Here is a 23,690-nt window from a genome sequence, read left to right as displayed (position 1 = left end):
ACGTATTCTCCCATGTGAACTGTCCTCTCCAGTCAAGCCAGATCCCTCACCACCACTGCTAACACCATGTCCAAACCTTACTTCACAGACTGTGTTCCCTTCTCTCGCTCTGCTCTTCCCTTTCTCCACAGCCAAATCTGTCCAGGCTAACAGAGCCCCCATCTTTTCCTGAAGGCTTCCCTATCATTTCTGCCAACATCTCATTCCTCTCCCTGCTATGAACCGTCACTGTGTAACCATCTGTATAACTCATCCAAGCACCTGAACAAGTACTGCTTGTGCTGTCATTAAACTCTTCAAGCATCTGAGCCCCGGTGAAAGAATCTATTCCTCTAAGACCAGGTCCTCCATTCACTAACAGGTGCTTCACAAATACCTGGTGAATGAGCTAAGGGTACAGAGCACTACATTTTGGTCTTCTTTGGACAGCAAGACTTCTCTTCACTAGAACCAAATGGAAAATTTAACTCCAGCCCCCCTGCCCCATATCCAGATGCTTGGGAAACACCAAGTTATCATAAAGGCGTCATGTAGACAGACCCTGAAAAGGCTGTGACCTCTATGTATCTTCATCTGCTCTGAAAATGCCAAGGAACAATAAGAAAATGCTACCTGCAAATGCAAAATCTGTTAACTTCAAAGCACGTTTCTGGAGATGGATTAAAAAGTCCCAACAGAAGGAAACTGAAGCTCTTGCTCTGTAAAACCATCAAAAGCTAAATTGAGGAACACTTGACTTCCTTATTTCTTCTGGCACTAGTGACAAAGTTGTCATTATTTAAACACAGTCCTCAGATCTGGCTGGAAAGAGCCTCCAGGCTACAAAATGTTGGAGCTGACCCATCAGACATGTATTGTTAAGGCTAAGGTAGGTAATTCATTTAAGAGATCAGAAGGCTGATAAAGCTCTCTTTGTAAGAGAAAAATGTGACACAGTAAGAGCCAAGCAAGAGGCATAGCCAGATTGGTTCAACTCCTGCTATGGAAACACATTTCCCAGGAAGAGATAAAATGTTGCTATTACCGAATAGGTCCTCTTCCCTGAAAAGAGGCAACTGAGAAGATTAAAGCTGGGGTAATTTAAATTCTGCAGCCCTTCACAGCTTTATTTATGCCAACTATACTTATGCAAGAATAAACTGTTTTAATTGCTCATTTTAAACCTGCTTCTTTCTGAGCACATCTCCACTTGCACTGTCATCTTCTGGTACTGTTTGGGCTCTGAGGCCACTTCTGATTAGCACACACACAGCATATTAATCCACTGCACAAAGTCCTCTTCACTGAGGCTGGACACAGAAGTCCAGAGTCAACAAGAATCCAATGTGATGTCAGGAAATCACTCTAAGTTTTTCTCAAGATCTAAATGTGAGTCAAATGGAAAGGCTCTTCTGATTTCCCTTATTTAAACGCGTTTGGGAATCATCCACAGGATTTGAACCCTAGGTCCACCACAGCTGCAACCTCAGACAAGTCAGTTACCCCTTGGAACCCTCACTTCACTGGCTCTAAAGTGGAAATACGGACCAAATCTTTTGTCTCTTGTGAAGATTAATGAGGGAATGTATATAAATGCCCACCAGGGTACCCTGCCAAGAAGAAGTTCTCAACCAATAGCAGCACCCTAAGCCACCTTTCCCTTCCTTGAGAAAACAGAGAGCAACATCACCTTAAGAGACGGACCCTATTCTAATAGAAATAGTTGTAATCACTGGATATTGTATTGCTTTGTTCATTTTAAATGAAGAAAGGAATCCAGTGCCAAAGATCTACCTTCCTATGATGTTCCTCTACTGTCAGGATGTTCCTGCCTCCTCCCAGAAGCAGTTATAGGCAAACACTCAGTGCTCAGGAAAAAAAGAAATGCGAAAGGACAGAATAAACCAGATCTGTTGGGGTTCTGGACATTTGTTTTGTAATTAGAATGGCTCTTCCCCTTGAAAATCTAATAAATGTGGGTTTCATCCCAATCATATGGCAGGTAATAAGTATCCCATACATAACCCTGCAGCACGCTTAGAACAGAATTTATACCTCACATTATCTCTCTGCTTCTAAAAAAGTATTTAGTTTGTAAGGTAAAAAAAAAATGCCTTTTGGTTTTCCTGAAGGAGACCTAGAGATGTGTTCAATAGACCACAAATCTTGGGGACACCAAAAAAAAAAACAAGTTTATAATTGAAGGATCTGAGAAATGAACCCCAAGTTTTTCCTCTTTAAATGTGTCCTTATGGTCATTTTAGTTAGTGAATCATCAGCGTCCAATATAAACCTTCTGAGTCAGTGTTAAGAGTCACAACCATCCATTCTGGAGTGTCATTAACCATAAAGTGCCCAATGCCCACTGGAACACTTTGGCAACCAGTAAGGACATTATTCTAATACAGAAAAGCATCAAAGATCTGCAGGAGCTGCACTTTACAAGAGAAATGCCTCACTTACTGTTCAAGGGCCTTGTTCTTCCCTTCCTTTCACTGGTCCAGGGCTAAAAAGCCACCCACCCTCCTGAAGATAAGTATCTGACCAAGTAATTCACCAGGATGGCTATTACTGGACTTGCCTACATCCAAAGTTACAACCCATATTTTATTTTTACTCTTTTTCTACTGAAGAGGGATTTCAATTAGTAACTGTAAACTACTCTCCAATGTGTCTACAGCCCAAAAGACATTCTAATCCTTACCTGTTCTACTTTGAAAAAGAGTTCAATGCTATCTTTTCAAATATTCCTCTCTTCTTCAGTGTTCCCACAGCTACCTTTTTTCCTCTTACTTAGCCCACTTACCACCAGACTTACACCACAACTTCTCTGTGTATGTACTCTGAATCTTAAATTCAAACCACTGCCTCCTGCACACTGGCTGGGCTAATTATTTGCAGATCCTGCTACCTGACCAGATCTATCACAACCCCTATGAAACTTCAGGCAAATCCCTCAATCTCTCTGTAGCTCAGTTTCTTCACTCTTCCCGCAGAGTGAGCTCAACCACCCCGAAAATACAATGATCCCTATGACTCATCAAATTGTTCTCCAGTCCTGACCTCTCCTACAAAGTTCATCCCCACACGGAGCGCTGACTGTGGGACAGTCACTTGGGTGCATCATCACAACTTTTTCTCCAGAAAAGTAAAGTGATGAGAGGAGAAAGGAAGTGACTTTCTCTGGAATAATCCGGATCTCCTTATTCTTGACCCCTATTGTCTCCTTGTGCCTTATAGACCTTCAGGTTTGGCCTGGCCACATTTCTTCTAGAATTAGCCTGAGGCCTGAGATAAGAGGCACCCAAAGACCCTTTCATCCTCCTCCTTCAGAAGTTTAAAAATCTTTCATCCCCTTCAGCTGTTAGTCTGGGGGAGGATTTATTTACTGTTGCTAGTGTCCAGTTGCTAGGTTGCTAGGCCTCCTAGTGCTTAGTGCGTGGGGGTGGTGGTAGGGCCTATTTTGTTTTATAAATACCAACCTTTGCTTCCTGTGCCTGGCTTTTTCTTTTATCACCTGATAGCATTCCCCAGCCCCTATCCTTTCTGGGAAAAGTCTATGCTTTTTTTTTTCATTGGGGCATGGTTGTTTTACAATGTTGTGTTAGTTTCTACTGTACAGCGAAGTGAAGTAGAGTTCCCTGGAAAAGTCTATGCTTTTATCTTGATAGTGAGAACGGCTCTAGAGCCAGAGGGTACATGTACTATGTTCATAAAAATTATTAGCAGCCACGTGGTTTGCTGCATGTTGTTTACTGTAAACAAGTGGCTCAGACCATAAGTCCCATAATGGCTAGAGATAATAGTTCAGGACTCAAGAGATATAGGCACTATGTCTAGCATGCCTTTCCAATTCGCTAAATGACTAGGTAGGCTAGTTATTTCACAGAATACATCTCTGGAATAAAATCAGATACTCTAGGCTACACTTTGCAGGGTTGCTGTACATATCTCCTTACAATTGTAAGGAAGTTACATATGCACAATAAAGACATCGTTATCACATTTATTTCCTAGTTAGCAATGATTTTAATCACAAAGATGACATCACTGACTATTCAGGACTCACACAAGGTAAACTTAATCAATAATGAAATTTGGGAAACAAATGAGCATCTTTATATTTTTTAATGAGCAACTTTTAAAAGGCAGTTGTTCTGTCAAAAAGAAGCAAAGTGTTACAAAATAACTGGCTAACTGGCCTATACTCTTCCAAAATGTCGGTATCATGAAAGACAAAGAGAAGCAAAGGAACTGTTCCTGATTAAGAGATTAAAGAGACTGTAAATAAATACAGTGTGTAATCCTGGATTAAATCCTGAACTGGGGAGAAGAGGGGAGGAGGATGCTATAAAGGGCATTACTGGGATGATCCGAGAAATTTGGATATGGACTTACATTACCTAAGAGTATTACATCAATGTTACACAATTCCTGTTTTTGTTAATTGTACTGTGTTTCTGAAAGAGAATGTCCCAGTTCTTAAGAAATCTTTCCTGAAATATTTAAGGAGAATAGGGTATGATGCCTGGGAAAAGCAACTTTCAAACAGTTCAAAACATATATGTAATACAGAAAATGATAAGCAAATCACATTTAGGTCACACCTAAATGTTAATAAAAGATAAGTAAAGGTGAAGTTGCATTCTTCTGACTTTTCTATAAATGTGAACTTATTTCAAATAAAACATTTAAAAAATTTAAAAACTTGGGTTACTTATTTTAAAAAGGACTTTATATGTGCAAGTCTCTATCACATTAAGTGGGATGAGATTTGCGTGTTTTATGTAACAATTACGGACAGCAACTGTGCATGTCAGCTTGGTATACAGAAGAAAGACAACGGGTTTGAGAGTCACCATTTCTGGGTAAAGCCCTAACTTTTGCATATACTAAATGAACCATCTTGAGCTCTTGTTTCCTCAAGTATTATGAGGGTAAGAATGAAGCTTCCTCCACCCTCACAAGGTTGCTGTGAGAACCAAATGATATAATGTATGCAAATGTGCGTTTTAAACCAGGAGGTAGTATATGAACATGAACTCTTGTTTTTAAGGAGTTGTCATCCAGAAAGGTTACAGGTGATGCAAATGAGTGTGACACCAGTAGGTGAAGCATTCACGGAAAACCAGAAAACGAAAGGACTACTATGAAATCCTATCATACACCGTTCATTCAGGTTCACAAATGGACTAAGAGCAAGTTTTGAAAATACATTTTTTTCTCCCCAGAAGCAATTCAACCATGAAAGAATATAAAAACTAAGCAGAAAGTTTTAATTACACTGTCCTTTAATAAATGAGAGCCAAATCTGCTTTAAAACGTTCCTCCATTCAAGAAAATCCAATTTACGTCTAAAACACGGATCTTAAAGATGACTACAGAGTACTAAAACTATTTTTCCTCAGATGGATAGATAGTCCAAAATACTACACTTAAACTGCCTGAGAATCCAGTCTGCCCAGGGCCCACAGCTCCACATTAGGATTAATCCAATATCCCTAAGAGGCCTGACCTGACCCCGAGCCAGCCACCGAAGGCTCTGAAGTTCAGAGTACACTCAGAGGTGGGTGCTGTGCTGGGCTTCAGAAGTGACGAAAGGCAGGCCCTACGGAGGTCACCCAATGGTCTGCGAAGTGCTTCAAGATCAGGCTTTTCCCTGTCTCCTCCCTGAATCTCCAACCTCATCCAGGAGAGGACGCACCCCGCCCCCTCTGCACTCTGAATCCCAGCGGCCGTTTTTTCTGTTCCCCACACGTATCAAGCCTAGCCCTCACTTCAGAGCTCTGCACTTGTTCCCTTGGGCTAGAACACTGTGCCAGGATCTGCATGTGGCTGGCTCCTTCTGGTCATTCAGGTCTCAGCTTAACTGGCCTGCCCCTCAGAGGCCTTCCCCGACCACCCAGTCTAAAACAGCCTCTACTCAGGCACAATCACATCACATCCTATTGTTTTATTTACTTTCATTAAACTGTTCTTCCTGATGTTTTCTCGTTTATGATTATCTGTCTTTGCCTCACTATAATACAAGTACCATAAGAGCAGGGACCCTTGCATTCTGTTCATGGCTAAGTTTCCAGCATCCAAAAAGGGGTTTGCACAAAGCAGGCACCTGAATGAAAGAATTCCCCAGCTCCAGCTCAAAATTCACTTCCAGTACTAATGTGTGATTGAAATTTAAGAACTCCAGGAATAAAAAGTCAAAAGACTCACATGCAACCCAGATTTCTCGAACTCCTTCCTCCTCTCTTGATTCAGCTTTGCCTTCTCTGCCATAGTCCATTATCCTAACTCCATCCACTCTTATCCGCTCAAAGAACTCATTTATTCTCAGAGTCAAAAGTACCAATTTCTTAAAGATGACTCAAACTCTCTCTAGTTCAAAACCAACTTTCTTACTCCACAGCTCCAAGCCCACATCTCCCGCTGTAATCAGGACATCAATATGCCCTTCAACATGTCTAAAGAACAAAGTCATCGTCACCTTCCTTCTTTTCCACATCTGGCAATGGCATCAGCTGTCATTCCCACTCAAGCTCTCAATCAACTATCATTCATTCTTTTTCAGTCCCCACATCTAATAAAAGTGTGTAGTCCTACTGCTTCTCTTAAATATTTCTTGCATCTGCCACCGCCTCTCCATTTTTACTGCCACTAGACAACCTAGGCCCTCCCCACCCAGAGGGACACTACGAAAGCTGTCAATGTTTTTACCACTGCCACCCAAAGGTCCTGCAACTGCGATTCTCACACATGCACCTGGCAGTAATCAACATTTTTGTAGAGGCTGAGGCAAACACCTGACCTGGTAATGTGACTAGCCTGCCTAACACAAAGGCTGTACTTGTGGAATCGCAGAGCTGACAGGCGAGGAGACCAAGGCACAGCCAGGTCACACTGCTGGCAGCCGAAGTTCCAGGTTCCGCGTGCTCCACTGTGAACAGTTCACAAAAATAACTCGTTACAATAGCTTCATTTAAACACTCAACAGTACTGCCACCTGTACAGTATGGGACATTTCTTACATTTTAACTATTGCAGCTTATTGTGGACACATTTTTATTCAAAGACTGGTTAAGATGATTATTTGGAATATTTGGAATCCAGCCTATTTTTCTTAACTTTCAGGTAAAAGTTCTTCTCAGGACCCAGTGTTTTTCCTTATTAACTAGCAGTTTTCTCTCTTCTGTTGATGACATGTACCCCTAGCATATCTCAAATATAAACTAAAAGAAAAACTTCAACACGCTCTATTCTGTTGCTTGGTACTTCTTTCTCTAGGTGCAGGAATTGACCCCCTTACCAATGGACTGTCCTGTACAGTTACAGCAGTCCCCCCATCCTCAGGGGGTACATTCACCCCCAGTGGACGCCTGAAACCGTGGACAGTACTAACCCCATATATATTTTTTCCTATACACACACACCTGTGATAAAGTTTAATTTGTAAATTAAGCACAGTAAAGAGATGAACAACAATAACTAATAACAAAATAGAACAATAACAATTATACACTGTAAAAGTGATGTGAATGTGGTCTCTCCTGCCTTCTCTCTCAGAATATCTTATCATACAAATTTAATGCCTTTTCCATCTTAACAAAAGAACTTCTCATTGCAGTGGCTTCTCTTGTTGCGGAGCACGGGCTCTAGGCACGCGGGCTTCAGTAGTTGTGGCACGCGGGCTCAGTAGTTGTGGCTCATGGGCTCTAGAGCACAGGCTCAGTAGTTGTGGCGCACGGGCTTAGTTGCTCCGTGGCATGTGGGATCTTCCCGGACCAGGGCTCGAATCCGTGTCCCCTGCATTGGCAGGCGGATTCTTAACCACTGCATCACCAGGGAAACTGCCTGTAACTTTTGCAGTTTGAAGAGCGAAAGCAAAACCAGCATGAATCTGTTTTTCCTTCCTCACAATTTCATGGATAGAAGACTCATTCTTACCATAGATCTCAGCAACCTCAGCAAATGAATTTTTTTCTTTCATTATTAAGTCAAGAACCTTCACCTTTTCACTTAAGGAAGCACTTCATGGCTTCTCTTTGGCATATCTGAATTGCCAGCATCACTATTCTTGCGCTTTGGGGCCATTATTAAGTAAAATAAGGGTCACTTGAACACAGCACTGAGATACTGCGACAGTTGATCTAATAACCCAGACGGATACTAAGTGTCTAGCAGGCAGGACACACTGGACAAAGGGATGATTTAAATACGTCCCCTACAGGACGGAGCAGGATGGTGTGAGATTCCACCATGCTACTCGGAACAGTGCACAATTTAAAATTTATGCATTGTGGGACTTCCCTGGCGGTCCAGTGGTTTAAGACTCCACGCTTCCACTGCAGGGGGCACGGGCTCGTCCCTGGTCAGGGAACTAAGATCCTGCATGCTGCATAGCATGGCCAAAAATAAATAAATAAAATAAAATTTATGAATTGTTTATTTCTGCAATCTTCCATGTAATATTATCAGTCCATGGTGACTGCAGGTAACTGAAACCACAGAAAGCGAAACCGTGAATAAGGGAGAAACTGCTACACTTTTCTTCACCCAAACAGTGTAAATCCCTGAGACTTGGCTTAGTTCACTGAAAATGGAGTACACTGTCCCTCTTTAAAAAGGGATAACCAATTGCCTCAATAAGTATTACTGCTGATCGACATACTTGAAATCTGAAATTTAAAATAGTCTTCCCCAGTACAGCCTGCCCAACTTCATTAAACACATAAATCATATATAAAGCACTACTTTATTAAGTATATTCCCCAGAACTGATGTCTAAGAACCTTGCTTCCCTAACAGAACGAAGCTTTCTTAAGCTTCATAAGCTTTACAGTGGTTTCTATGACTAAGCCCAGAAAATACAGATTTAAATCACAATTTACCATCATCGATGAGCTGTGTGACCTTATCACAGTGTCTTCAGAACTCATTTCCTCATCTCTAAAACAGAGAGGTTGAAGCAGATATCATCTGAAGTCTCTATTAACTCTAAAGTTCTCAAATTCCATGATGGCAAGCTCAGAAAACTTCTAACTTATCTCTCTGCCTCTACTCTCTCCTTCTAAATTACCCAGCACACTACCACCAATTAATTTTCCCAAACTACTACTGTATTAGCTTCCTATTGTTGTTACAACAAATTACCACAAACTCAGAGGCTTAAAAGAACACAAATTTTATTACCTTACAGTTCTGAAGGTCAGAGGTCTGAATGACTTTCACGGGGCTAAAATAAAGATGTCTGTGTTCCTTCTAGAGGCTCTGAGGAAAAACTGTTCCCTTGCTTTTCCCAGCTTCTAGAGGTGGCATTCCTTGGCTCATGGACCCTTCCTCCTTTTTCAAAGCCAGCAGTGTGGCATCTACAAATCTCTCTGACTCCCTCTCTCACTTACAGGAATCTTTATGATTACACTGGGCTACCCATATAATTAAAGGATAATCTCCAGTTTCAAGATCCTCAGCTTAATGAAATCTGTGAAGTCCCTTCTGCCATGTGAGATAAACATTCACAGGTTCTGGGGATTAAGACATAGACTCACTTGAGGAACCATTATTCTGACTACCACAACTACGTAGTTATATCAGCCCCCTGATCAAACACTTTCAATGGCCAAAAGCAGACAGAGACATCAGAAGAAAACTACAGAATATATATTTTATACATAGACACAAAAATCCTCAACAAAATACTAGCAAACCAAATCTAGCAACACACAAAAAGGACTATACACCATGACCAAATGAGATTAATCCCAGGAATGCAAGGTTGGTTTAACATTCAAAAATCAATCAATGTAATTCAATAATGGAATGAAAGAAAAAACCCACACAATCATCTCAATAGACAGAGAAAACGTTCAACAAAATACAACACTTTTTCATGATAAAAATACTCAAATTAGGAACAGAAGGGAACTTCCTCAACCTGATAAAGGCATCTATGAAAACCCACAGCTAGCAACATCATACTAATCTTTTTTATTTTTTTAATTTTATTTATTTATTTATTTATTTATTTATTTATTTATGGCTGTGTTGGGTCTTTGTTTCTGTGCGAGGACTTTCTCTAGTTGCGGCAAGTGGGGGCCACTCTTCATCACGGTGCATGGGCCTCTCACTATCGCGGCCTCTCCCGTTGCGGAGCACAGGCTCCAGACGCGCAGGCTCAGCAATTGCGGCTCACGGGCCCAGCTGCTGCGCGGCATGCGGGATCCTCCCAGACCAGGGCTCGAACCCGTGCCCCCTGAATTGGCAGGCAGACTCTCAACCACTGCGCCACCAGGGAAGCCCCATACTAATCTTAATGGTGAAAGACTGGATGCTTTCCCTTTAATACCAAAAACAAGACAAGGATGTCTGCTCTCACCACTTTTACTCAACTCTGCATTGGAGGGTCTACTCAGGGCAACTAGGCAAGAAAAAGAAATAAAATAAAAAGATTGGAAAGGAAAAAAACTATTTTCATCATCTTGGATGTAGAAAATCCTAAGGAATCCACTAAAAAAGTACTAGCTAATAAACAAGTTCAGCAAGGTTGCAGATTAAAAGATCAATGCACAAAAATCAGTTGTATTTATACACTAGCAATGAGCAACCTAAAAATGAAATTAAGAAAATATCATTCACAATAGCATCAAAAAGGATAAAATACTTAGGAATAAAATTCACAAAAATAAAAGGCATGTACACTGAAAACTACTGATATAAATCACTGCTGAAAGAAACTGACCTAATGAAGGATGACCTAAATAAAAGGAACAGAATTGAGTGTCCAGAAGTAATTCCTTACATTTATAATCAATTGATTTTCAACAAAGGTGCCCAAGAAAATTCAACCGGGAAAGAATAAAATTGGATGACTACCAAAAAAATTGCTGTTCACAGCAGCATTATTCATAATAGCCAAAAAGTGGAAACAGCCTAAATGCCCACAAGCTGAGGAGTGGGTAAATAAAATGCAGTAGGTCCATATAATGGAATATTAGTTGTCAATAAAAAGGAACAAAGTACTTATACTTGCTCTAACATATACCTTATATACATGACGCTAAATGAAAGAAACCAGTCATAAAAGGCCAGGTATTGTATGACTCCCTTTATATGCAATTTCCAGAACAGGTAAAACCATAAAGACAGAAAGTAGATAGTGGGTGCCACGGGCTGGAGGAGGGGGAATTGATGAGTGGCTGCTAAAGGGTGCAGAGTTTCTTTTGGGGTGATAAAAATGTTCTGAAGTTAAGATTACACAACTGTGAATATACTAAAAACCATAAATGAGTGGATTTTATGGTGTGTGAATTTTATCTCAATAAAGTTGTTCGAGACTCCTCTGGTGGTGCAGTGGTTAAGACTCCACGCTCCCAATGCCCGGGTTCGATCCCTGGTCAGGGAACTAGATCCCACATGCATGCCACAAGTGAGAGTTCTCATGCCACAACTAAGAAGCCCACCTGCCGCAACTAAGACCCGGCGCAACCAAATGAATAAATAAATATAAATGTTAAAAAAAAAAGGACTTTAAAAAACAAACCAAAATATAAAGTTGTTTTCTTAAGTCCAAGGTATTCAATTCATGTGCAAACCCACTGGTGAACATAATAAATTGTCTCCAAGTAGTCTGGAGAGAAAATAAGAACATAAAATATCTTCTAAGAACACATATATTTTCCTTTGTATGTTACATTTAACATAGAGATAAACTATGGAGCATGATCACATGACTGCTCTACGATAGAAAGGTATATGACTTTTATTAACACGGCATGGTTAAAAATAAATACATAAAATGAACAGCCTGTTTAAACACCATTAAAAGCTCCTCAGCGGTCACAAAATAAACTCCGCACACCTTCTTGTGTGCTTTCACAACTAAGTGTCACCCACCTCTTCAGACTTATCTCCCATCACCGCCAACACAAATTCAGCAGGGCCAGACTTTCCACTACCATCCTTCCCCGCTCACTGAACAACATGCTCACTGCCACTCATCCCTCTACCATCTGGTCTGTGCCTTGAACAAATTCTGAGGATTTTTCAGCCAACGAAATGATCCTTCATCTTCAAGACCTGACTGAAGTCCTGTCCCATCAAATAAGTTTTTTTCACGTCTCCAGACCATACCAATCCCAAACCCTCCAGCCTCTCACAAGTCTAACTATCCATACCTCTAAGCCAGCGCCTCACCAAACAGGCACTTTTCACCACTCTGATTCAGATAATTCACTCTAACAACAGTTTAAAAAAAAAAAAAACACACACACACCTAGAATTTACTTTTTCCAGCCTCGATTCATTCATTTATCCATTTCATCTTATAATTCCCTCACTTTAGGGAGATGATATATCAGCTTTCACCCAGATTCTTAAAGTAAATAGCACTTTTGCCAATGAAAGAGTGCCACCTAGTTGTGGCACAGGGTATAACTGACCATGGCAGTAGGAAGCTCTACATGCTACTTTTACAGAAATGCACTGTACATAAAAATAAGCCGGAGTATCGTTTGGCAGGGCAATGCAATTGTTTTATACACACATCTTATCACCCCGATCAGTCTACCTCACAAGTCTTACGGGCATTATTTGTTCTCCGCTCAGTATCATGCATTATTAGTCACTTAACATTTACTAAATCAAATTCAATTTCTGAAGTGTATTATTATGCCAATAAATTCATGTGTAGATGGTTAAAAATTCCTTTGATAATCACATGAGAGCATTTTTTGAGTTTATTATAAGAATTAAACAGCAAAAATAAGTATAAAATGAAATCTTGCGATTTACTCACATATAATGGAGCTTGTTGTGGATTAAGTTTCATGACCCAGGACACTGAAACAGAAAAGGGAGAAATAAATGAGAATAAAATTAAAAGTTATCGTCAAAAATTTAAAACCCTCCAAAAGTCCTAGATGTCAAGCAAGGTTACAAAAGCACAATCACAAGTCTGAGATTACTGGATGCCCAGCTTTCCTTAGAGATTTGGGGAGGCAAGAAGGTCAAAGATTGCAGAATGCCTTGTAGCCCAGATTCCATCTTTTCAAGTGGGGAGAAAGATTTTCTGATTGAAAAATAAAGACAAAAGGCTTCACTGTCATAGAAGAAGTTTCAACAACAAACCAACAGGATATTAAAATCAGTTACCAAAGCAAGAACAGCGTGTGTGCAGTTATACTTTTACATAATCCCCCAAACTCACATGATGCTACCTAACCAGGGATTCCCCCCAGTCTCACTGGGGCGCTTAGGGTAGGAGGGATCGGCAGACCACTAGAGAGCCCTCTTCCTCTCAGCCCTCCTCTCAGAGAAGGGGGGCTACTGCTGGCCTCCAACAACGAGAAGTTGTCACTTTCCTCAAAATTAATAGCTGGATTCCCTGTGGTTACCTGCACTAAATGAATTCTGACAAAAATCTTAGGAAGAACTTTAGAGGAGACTTCCAGCATTACATAATACATTTGTGAATACTGAGAATAGCATGTCCTTAAAAGTTTAACTTGGTAATTTGACCAGGATTTCCTCTAAGCCAAAATGATCATCGTCCAGTATTGTGTACTTCAGAAGGGCAGGTCTTTTGCCAAATACAATGAATTTGAGAATAAGCTGATCCCATCTTCACAAGAGTCAGAGAAGCAGACCCAAGTGATTTCATTATAATCAACTTTAAGTGTCTTACCCATGATAGGGGACTGGATTAAATTATTATCCAGCAATATAAAAAATAACAGTACAGGAATGTCATTCATACATGCAAAAAAAAATTAAATTCCCATATGTGGTATTATACCAGACCAGATCACAAAAGCGTAACAATTAATTGAAATCCCAACAGCATAAACTGGAGGTTATCCAAGACCAGATTTTAGAATAAAAAGCAATGCCTTAGCAACCATGCATAACTCCAAGACCAGAATCCTCTCAATATTAAAATTCTCACAAATCTGCCAGTTTGGTCAGGCTGTGTGTGTCTGAGGATCAAGGCTCACCCAAAAAAAACAGGTAACACACACCTGTGGAAAAAAAATATCTATAACCAGGCACCTAAGCACAATCACCTCCAACCAGCAGGCCATGGGTTTCACTGTGTTCTGCTGGAAGACATGCTCACAGCCAGGGAGCCCCCGCAGTGACTGACCACCTCCCTGCCTGCCCCGTTCATCCTCTGGTCTACCTGTCACACACACACATTGTAAGAGACTTCCCAGCTCAGGGCACTCTTTCCTTCTGCCAGCCTTCATTTAATGATTTTGCACCCATAGGTGCTAAAAATCACCTGCAAAAATCCACACTGAAAACCAAGCTTGAGAAATGTAGCAATAACCAACGCTTTTAGTAGAAAAATAGAGATTTCCTGCCCATCAGATGCAAATAGCAAGCATAAATAAAAAAAAGAAAGACTGAAGATTGAGTACTTTCTCAACGCATTAAATATCCATTTAATTTAAAATTAAGCTCACTGTGCTCACTGGTCTTTTAATCAGCTTTCCAGGTCCTATTCAGACTTATCTGGGACAAAAGACTAAAAGAACCTATAAATTTATGAACCAATTTGCCTTAATAACTTCTGAAGTGTTCCTGTCATCCCAAGCAGAAGAAATATCAGTGGAAACCAAAACAGGAATTAACACTTTGTAATCCATAACGTTTAAAGAAATCCACAGAGACAAACTAGTGACTTAACAGCCCTCTGATGCTTCTTGATTTGCCAAAAAACCTAGAATGACGTGTATAAGGACCACAAACATCAACTTATCTGATGTTCCCACTGCATTTGACGAAAGATCTGGTGAAACTCACTTGGCTCTAAGGGCTGATGCCATCTGAACTGTCTGCAATCATGAACTTGCCAAAACTTATTTCAAAGCCAAACCCATACAAGTTATTCTGATATGAGGATTAAAGAGGGATGACAAAGTGTCTGTCCATTCACACTGGTCAAATGGACAGGTCATTGTTGTGTTGGCAACACAGCCGTTGAAAGAATAAATCTGTCAGAAGTCATCGAGGTAATTACCCCAGAAGCATCGGATTGGTAAATTCAGATTGCCTTTAGGCTTCTTCAATGCTGACATACCAGGGGAAAGCGAGGACTAACATTTATAGAGCTTTATATCTAATATAATTTTTAATCCCCATAAAAAGATATTATTTTCTCCCATTTCATTGGGAGGGCAAAGTTCTTTCAATGATTAAATTATTTAATATCAACATCAAGAGGTGGGAGAACCCAGATTCAAACCCCGTCTGATGCCACAAATTGACTTGCCCTACGTCTAGCCCTCATTCTACAAGCAATACAGACTGTCTTTGACTTTGTTAATTCAACTGTCACTGGGCGTCTCCAATGTGCCAGGCACCGTCGTACTCAAGGCACTGAGAGTACAGAAGCTTCACAGAGCTTATCCTAGGAGTAACACAGATAAATAAAGCATTAAAATAAACAGTTTTCAGATAGTGATTAGTGAGTGCTATTGAGAAAAATAAAACAGAGAAGAGGGAACAGGAAATGAATAAGATACAGTTTTAAATATGGTGCTGAGAGAAGGCCTCTGTGAGGTGACTTTTACCCAAAAAATGAAAGAGATTAAGAAAGCTAGTAATACAGATAATAGATGAAAGACCCTCAAACCGGTCCTAAAACTGAGAACTCAGAGTTCTGATGCTAAACCATCGAAAACTTGCTACGTATAATCCCTCAACTTATTTCACACATTTAAACAGACTTACTTTACTTACTTTAGAACTGTGTTGTAAAAAAGGAGCATATTATAGGAAGGCAGTCTTTTGGGTCAAAGTAAATGCACTTAAAAATCAACGTATACACCAAGACCAATTTGGAGATCACTGGACTCTTTGCTTTGCCAACAGACTTTTTATCAAGCTTTCCCAAATGGAAAATTAAAGAAATGCACTATGTCCATCCAATCATTTCATCAAGGAATTTTAAGAGAGAAAACCCTAGAATTTCTTCCATACCCAATAACTAACTAGTGAGTGACCTTGCACAAGTTCACAAGTTTACTGGGCTGCTTCCATGTAACACAAGCACAACATGTGACAGACACAGTGGGACAGTAAAGGTTGCATGCCATTTGAAAGAGACCATGAAGAAAAGGAACTATCAAAACTCAAATATTTAAATGATGTGATTTTAAGTATGTTCACCAACTCTGCCACTCAGTAGTAACCTGCTACAGTTCCGAGGAGTCATAAATTCAGGGGGTGTGAAATAATTACAAGCACGGTAATTAAGTATTTTTATTCTTCCCACATTTTGCATTTTATTTCAAAATGCTCAAAGGAAAACCAAATTTAATAGCTTACTATTGTATAAATGTCACACGTTCACTTTATGTCAAAACAAGACTCAACCAATTTTAATGCAACTGTCTCAATTATATAAATCTACACACTCCCACAACACCCCCATGCAAGAAGTCTCAGGGTACTGCTGATTATGATTAGACTTTGTGCTGATCCCTTCTTGCACTTTAACATAAACTATCACCATAGGGTGCAATGCACAAACCATCATCAGAATGTACACCAGCTTTGTATGAACATTAACAGTAGCAAAAGTTTTGGAATATTTTGCAATTCACTCTACCTGAAAATGACTGTGTAGAAACTCAGTCACTATACAGGATCACAGAGAAACTCAAGCGAGAAGTGATACGCCCGTTTGATTAGTTTGGGGGAAGTAAAGGACAGAAAGCTCTTCCACCAACCAATGTGCCTGAGCAAACGAATGCAAAACCTTAGAAGCTACAAAAAAAAAAAAATTTACACACCTAAATAAAACTTGGTGTCCACAACAGGTGTCAGCAAAGATTTTTGTAAAGAGCCAGATGGTAAATATTTTAGGCTTTGCAGGTCATATGGTCTCTGCTGCAATATATAAATGACTTGGGTGGGGCCATGTTCCAATAAAACTTTATTTACAAAAAGAGGAAGAAGGCTAGATTCAGCCAGTGGGCCACAGAATGCCAACTCCTGGTCAAAAACTTAAAAAATACCTCTTAATAATCCAAAGGAGCACTATGTCCTCACTCAACAGTTTTATATGTCTCAAAGAATATTTTCATCTAAAAAAACACTTCTCAATACAGGAAAGGCATAGGGTGTGGCACAATATTCTCTAGATGAGAAATCAGATTAAATGGGTAGGCATCCAAGTTCCTTACTAATGAACTGTATGAGCAGGTCACTTAACTTGTCTGAATCTCAGTCTCCTTACGTGTAGAAAGGGCATAATAACTGCTGCCTATGTTATGGAGTTGGTGTAAGAATCAAAAGCAAGTGCCAAGTACTAATGTAGAATATGTCTCCAGTGTATATACTGTGTGAATAGAGTGAGATGCCAAACAGTACACATAGTATCCTCTTTTTGTGTAAGAAAGGGGGAAATAAGAATATATATCCATGTTTGCTAGTATCTGCATAAAGAAACACTGGAAGGATACATTAGAAACTAATAAAACTGGATATGAAAGGTGAGGGTCACACGGTAGAAGAGGATGTGGGTGGGAGAACGACTTCTTAATAAATCTTTTTATATTGAATTGAAAAAAAAAAAGTGCCAAGTAAAGCACTTAAGCACACTTGCCAGGCACAGAGTAGAAGCCACTGTTCCTTCTTCCTGGCAGAGTTTCTGGGTCTCAGTGGAGACTACCACATAAAATACTTTGAAAAGTATAAATGGTTAAATGAAAGGCTTCAGGTAGCAAGAGACGCATTTCTGTCTTAAAACACGTTGGTGGGTAAAGAAGAATTGCAAAATATAACACAATAACCATAGAAAAGGATCTGGAGGAACAAATACCAAAATGTTAAATGTATGTATTTCTGGGGATTACAGGGAATTTTCATTCCTAAATTATGTTTCTTAATTATAACTATTTAAACAATGAACAGGTATTACTTTTGCAATCAGAAAGGAAACATTACACACAGCACATCTGGTTTAAGTCCCCGGTCATTCAGTGTATCGCAACTGACCTAGAAATGAGTAAAAAGACCTTTTTTTTTCCTAAATGAAAACACTGAATAAATCTACAATCTTTACTAAAGGTCCCTAGAGCTAATAAAAGCAAAGCAATTAAAACAAGAATGTCTGCAGCCATATGTTTGTAAACTTAAACCAAACTCACTATTCTTTAGCCACAGCCACATAGTACACTAAACAAGCCTTTAACAGGTGCTCCACCCTTAACGAAATGCCCAAGGGGAGGTGGCGGGAGGGGGAAGAGAATCACAGGGCCCCCTCAACACCGTATCATGTAATTATACTGCAGACTGCAAACTCTCTTGAACCTGTGAGCGTGGAGATCTCAGCCCATTTCCTAAGGACCAGCTGTCCGTCTCTGACAAACCTATCCTTCAATTGGTTTTTGCGAATGACTTTTGTCATCCACAACAGGAAAGCTTCTAAATCCACAAAAAAGATGTGCAGCCCCCAGTCTCATTAGGAGGAGGACAGCTGTTTGGGACACAGCCAAGTGTAAACAGAGTATTTTTACCTGCAGGGTACTTCCATGGCAAAATGTGCTTCAAATGAATTTCCCTGGCCAGAGACCCTGCTAAGACTGGGCTACAGTAAATCCTTCGAAACCCACAAACATTTGGGGTGAGGGTTAACATGGAAATGACAATGCATACTCTGGATTCTTGCAAAACAGTCAACATTCAGGTCTTCCTCAAGGAAAATAACAAGATCCAAAGACTCCTTCCTTCATTCCTAAGGAGTCTGGGCTGGTGGCTATAAACATGTTATGAACTGGTTGAGGGTGGGAGCCAGGAATTCTGAACAACAGAAAAAGAAGCACAGTACAAAGAGCAGACAGACTCTTCCTGGGGAGGACGTCAAGTTATACAAAAAATATAGAATACTACATGTACGAAACACATTTCCTGAATTAGGGACTGAGGAAATCTTACAGAAGCCTCATAAATGTCCAAGTTCTTCTGTTTAAAAAGATGCACTGATTAATAACTGAGCAGTCTGCTCTAAGCAGTGATTCTCAAATCTTAGTGCACATGAGCATCCACTGGAGCCTTCTTAAATAATGCCGACTCTTGCCCGGTCCCCTCCCCCCACTTCCACCATCAGAGTCCAAATCAGAAGACCAAACCTTGTGATGTTTTTGCTTTGAAATCATGGCCCACACTTTTGGAAACAATGGTGTTGAGATCCATAACACGTGTCTGATTCTCTCACGGCACAGTAAGCCTTGCTCTGTCCCACTGTCTCATGACACAGTACTTACTACACACCAAGAAAAAAGCAAAGCACTAGTCGGAATTGGGGTGAGATGGGAAGAGGGGCCTATGGCAGGTAGTCAGGACATGAAAAGAATGAAGAATCTAACAAAGTGCAATACTTACAGTAAAACAAAAGGATTCAGCAAACTAAGACAAAAACCCAAACAACAAAACACTAACACCCACATTCACTCATTTAATTTCTTCTTTATCAGTGCTGGATTACCCAATAGGCAGAATGATCCTGAACTTAGGGCAAACATACACACGCAAAGTAATTATCGTGGAACAAAAAAATCAGAACTCTTTCCACGATAATTAATTAACTAATTAAAATAATTAAGAAATTAAACTTAATTTTAAAACTCTGACTTTCTTACACTCATCTTAGAGCTTGCTCTAAAATTCATATGGGAGAGTACACCATAGTCTTTTTAGAGCTTAAGGCCTCCTTTTCTTTATATATGTATATAATTTCTGCCTGGCACATAAAGACTCAATGATGGGAGATAATCTCATATTTCTGAGCCCTTAGAATATTCCATGTACAGCTAGATGCTGAGCTTTAGGGATAAACACCACATGGCCGGTACCAATTTCATAAGTGACACATATTAAGTAACCAGGTAATTTATAGTACAATATGATTAAGTGCAATAATAAAAATTTTACAAGGATCAGGAAGGAGCTATAAACTCTCTAGAAGGTGGAGGCCCAGACACAGCTTACTGGAAGAGGCCAACCCTGAGGCAATTTTCACCAAGTGGACATAGAAGTGTAGTGCAGAAAAAACTGCATAACCACAGACAAGACAGCACAGTAAGTTCTTAAGAACAATACAGAAGAAATGAGAAGTGCAAGCAGGGGATGATGGGAGAAGTCAGGAGAGGCACTCATGTAAATTCACATGCCTCAAAGCTGCTCGGCCTCAGAAGCCAAGGAAGGAAGACAGAGAAAATATACAAACCAGTGGACACAGCTCTAGCCTAAAGAAATTATGGTCATACAATGGCACTGGCATCAACAAATCTCTGCTTTGTTTTTTCTTCTTCATTTTCTTTTCTTTCCTTTCTTTGTCATCCCTCTTTTTTTAAAGCTCAGCTCAAATGTCGGATCATACACAACTGCAGGTTCAAAGATTCATTAAAAAGTTTCACTGGAAGGTAATCATGTAGCTTAAACTCAAACCCAGACAGAGCAAGTATCTGTTGCGGGTTACAACCAGTAAGGCCAGGCCAGAACCTCACCATGGCTTTCCTGAGGTGCAGCACGCAAAGGCTGGCTTCCCAATCAATTTCCACAGGCCCTGGGATCCTCATCCCAAACCCTAGGCAAATCCTATCAGCCATGGAACTCTATAAACGTGGCCTCAGAAGCAGCCCACATTACCCTCCTTCCCCAAGTAGGAATCACTGCCAGTCTACCTGCCTCTGCTTGTAGACGTGAGTGCCAGGGCCTTATCACCTTGAGAAAATCTCTCCATGCTCCATTTGCACCTCTGACTCAACCTTCCTAAAATGCTTCTTTCATTCTGCAGCTTCCTCTCTGCCTACATAGTAGTATGCAATCACTTAGCAAGGTTCTTTGGGGGCACCAATCTCTTTTCTTTAGGAAGTTCTAGGCAATAGCACTAAGATCTGCCTTGCTTCAAGAAAGGGAGGGAAAAGCCTAAAACTAAGATGTGATCACAGTTTTGGGAACACATTTAACCCATCTTAGTTCTTCTAAAGGTGGAGCCCTGCACCCTAGGGCTCATAAGCCCAGATGCTGCATCCACAGACACACACGGGCAGCTTGGGACTGGCAGCTGCCAACAGAGAGATTAATAAGCTCACTACATTTCCTCTGCAAAATATTCCATATCATATTTATTTTACACCAACTCTCTATAAGCCACTTTGATAATAATGAAGATACTAAAAGAACAGATGACTGCACAGTGCCCATCTAGATTGGGGAATCAACCTTCTAGCATTTAAGAATTCTTGGCCGCGGGGGCGTGGGGAGGAGGAGGCAGGTCCGAGAGGGAGGGGATATATGTGTACATGTAGTTGATTCACTTCATTGTACAGCAGAAACTAACACAACATTGTAAAGCAACTATATATACCCCAATTAAAAAAAAAAAAAAAAAAAAAACAATTCTTTAGCAACTCCTCAAAAAAGAATGCAAGGATAAAAATGAGAATGGCAATATAATTCAGAGAAGGAGACAGACAGACGTGGATTTGAGTTGTTAACTCTTGCACTTCTGGCTGCATACCCTGGACAAGTTATTTAACTGCCAGGCTTTATTCTCATGTGTAAAATGGGGGAAAATAAGAATAAAAGATGTGTGTAAAATGTTTATACAGTACTAAGCAACAAGAAAATACTCAATAAATTAAGTTCCTGTTCTCATTGCCTGGTATGAGTTATGTGATTAGCCATTTCAGCACTCACCTCGCATCACATTCAACTACTCTACCATCCTAATCACTGCTGATGTCTAATTCTAAATAAAGGGCATTGATGAGGGAAATGGGGACCCCAACAGATAACAGTGCTCTACTAAATATGCCCTTTATCTTTGGTGAACTCTCAGAGGCCATCCAGGCTCCCCCACTACCCCTTCTGATGTCTCTGCATAGTGTTCAGTGCATTATCTACGCGGCCTTATTTAGCCCTCCTCTCCCCTACCCCATACCCTCCCTTCCACTCAGCTCCTACACACACCATCTGCATGCACCATGCTCAGTCCAGTCCTCACTCCTTTGCTCAAGATAGTGCCTTCCACCTTGCTGATAAGCTAATCTATACAATCAGCAGTAAGTCACACACTGCGTTTTATTTCTCTTTTATTTCTGTGCTTACCTTTTCCCCTTAACTTGTTTATCCTAGCCCACCACACCCGTATATGTCTTCTGTAGCACTCCTCCACACCACTACTGCTCCTGTCACAGCATCTGGCATAGTACTGAGCACCCAATAAATACTAAAGAAATACCTGATTGACATGAACATCAGAGACAGAAATTAATCAGCTTTTCCACACCATTTGTTGGTAAAGGATCCACAGCTGTAAGAACAAAATCAATCTTACCAAAATATCTAAGGTCAGTCTAGTCCCAGAAGGCTTACCTAGTAGCTTATTTAAGAAATCCAGCCTGGATCAATTTGCTTGATTGGCCAGAGAGGTAACAGAGACCAGAGTGGGGGAATTCAGCATCATTTAACTGGACAACAACCTCAAAGTAAAGGGGAGGGCAAAGAGCTGCTTCACACCATACTTAGGCTCTTGCATGATGATTGGTACTTCAGGGAAGAGGAACACTTGCACATGTTATTTCAATCCTCTTTTGGTGTTTAACACAGGCTTGCGGTTTCCTGCAAAAATAGTTTCTGCAGCTTTGCAGAGACCTATATAGAGAACAAAACTCCAAATGGCTATTCCACAGGTGAGAATTTTGCCGCCAGCTGTATCCTGTTATCCAAAGGAAACGGAACTGTAAGCTGCCAGGAGGTCCAGATACAGGAGAGCAAGACCATAAATTCAGTAAGTGCTGACAATCTTATCCCTATGGTAATAAGTATAAACTTTAAATTTAGAAAAATTCACACACAGCTGGGTTTTATGTAAATTAACCTCAGCAGGGGTTAAGAGAGACATCCTGTAAAGAGACTGCCAAATTCAAGCCTTATACTTCCTTCATCCCCCCCAACCTCTATCATCCAAAAAGCAAGCAATCCAATGAGCTAAACCAATTACAAACTATTTGGAAAGACTAAATATAGGCAAGTGGGCGCTCACACAAATGTAGACATTACTGAGCTGGATGACCTAACCTGGACAAATCCCAAGGCCTGGAGTGGCTACTTGGTTAGAAATTATTTCACAGTGACACACAGCCCACCTTCTTGGTCACATTACATGACAAAAGCACTATCACATCATTCCCACAAGTGGCAGGCAGAAGAGGTATTAGAAACAGATGTTAGGAATGTCAATGTTAGCTTTTAAATTGTTAAAATGGTTCTGGTATCTCGAGGATAAATATTGCCTTCAATGTTATTCTCCAGTAGTATGTCTTTAAATTAACATTTTGAGAACAATGGCATTTGAAAACATGAGAGGTGGCTTTTGTTTTTTTTAAACGATCTCAAAATCGGAGGGAAAGTTTTAAACAACAAAGACTTCAAGTAAAAGAAATTTGTATATTTCATAATTAAATGAAAATTCTAAAAAGTCAAAGAAACTCCAGTATTTTCAGCAGCCCGCTATTAGAGTTTTTTGGGTTTTTAAAAAATATTTATTTATTTTGGCTGCACCGCGTCTTAGTTGTGGCAGGTGGGATCTTCGTTGCTGCATGCAGGATCTTCTAGTTGCAGCATGCGGACTTCTTAGTTGTGGCAGACGGACTTCTCAGTTGAGGCATGCATGCGGGATCTACTTCCCTAACCAGGAATCGAAC

The 23,690-nt window shown here is 40.3% G+C and overlaps 1 protein-coding gene across 13 annotated transcripts in view; it reads right to left on the bottom strand.

Moving 5' to 3' along the window:
* Positions 1 to 23,690, bottom strand: part of AKAP13 (A-kinase anchoring protein 13) — a 342,407-nt gene that overhangs the window by 231,878 nt on the left and 86,839 nt on the right. For all 13 annotated transcript variants that reach the window (XM_082449034.1, XM_082449035.1, XM_082449027.1 and 10 more), the window contains exon 2: positions 12,767 to 12,810. In XM_082449034.1, coding sequence (XP_082305160.1) covers positions 12,767 to 12,799 — 33 coding nt within the window. In that variant the 5' untranslated portion in view covers positions 12,800 to 12,810. The remainder of the gene's footprint in view (positions 1 to 12,766; positions 12,811 to 23,690) is intronic.

This window comes from Balaenoptera physalus (genome assembly GCF_965194825.1).
Source record: "Balaenoptera physalus genome assembly, chromosome: 2".
NCBI classification, from domain to species: domain Eukaryota; kingdom Metazoa; phylum Chordata; class Mammalia; order Artiodactyla; family Balaenopteridae; genus Balaenoptera; species Balaenoptera physalus.
The sequence above is the reverse complement of the archived record's forward strand: the minus strand, read 5'-3'. Positions and strand labels throughout refer to the sequence as shown.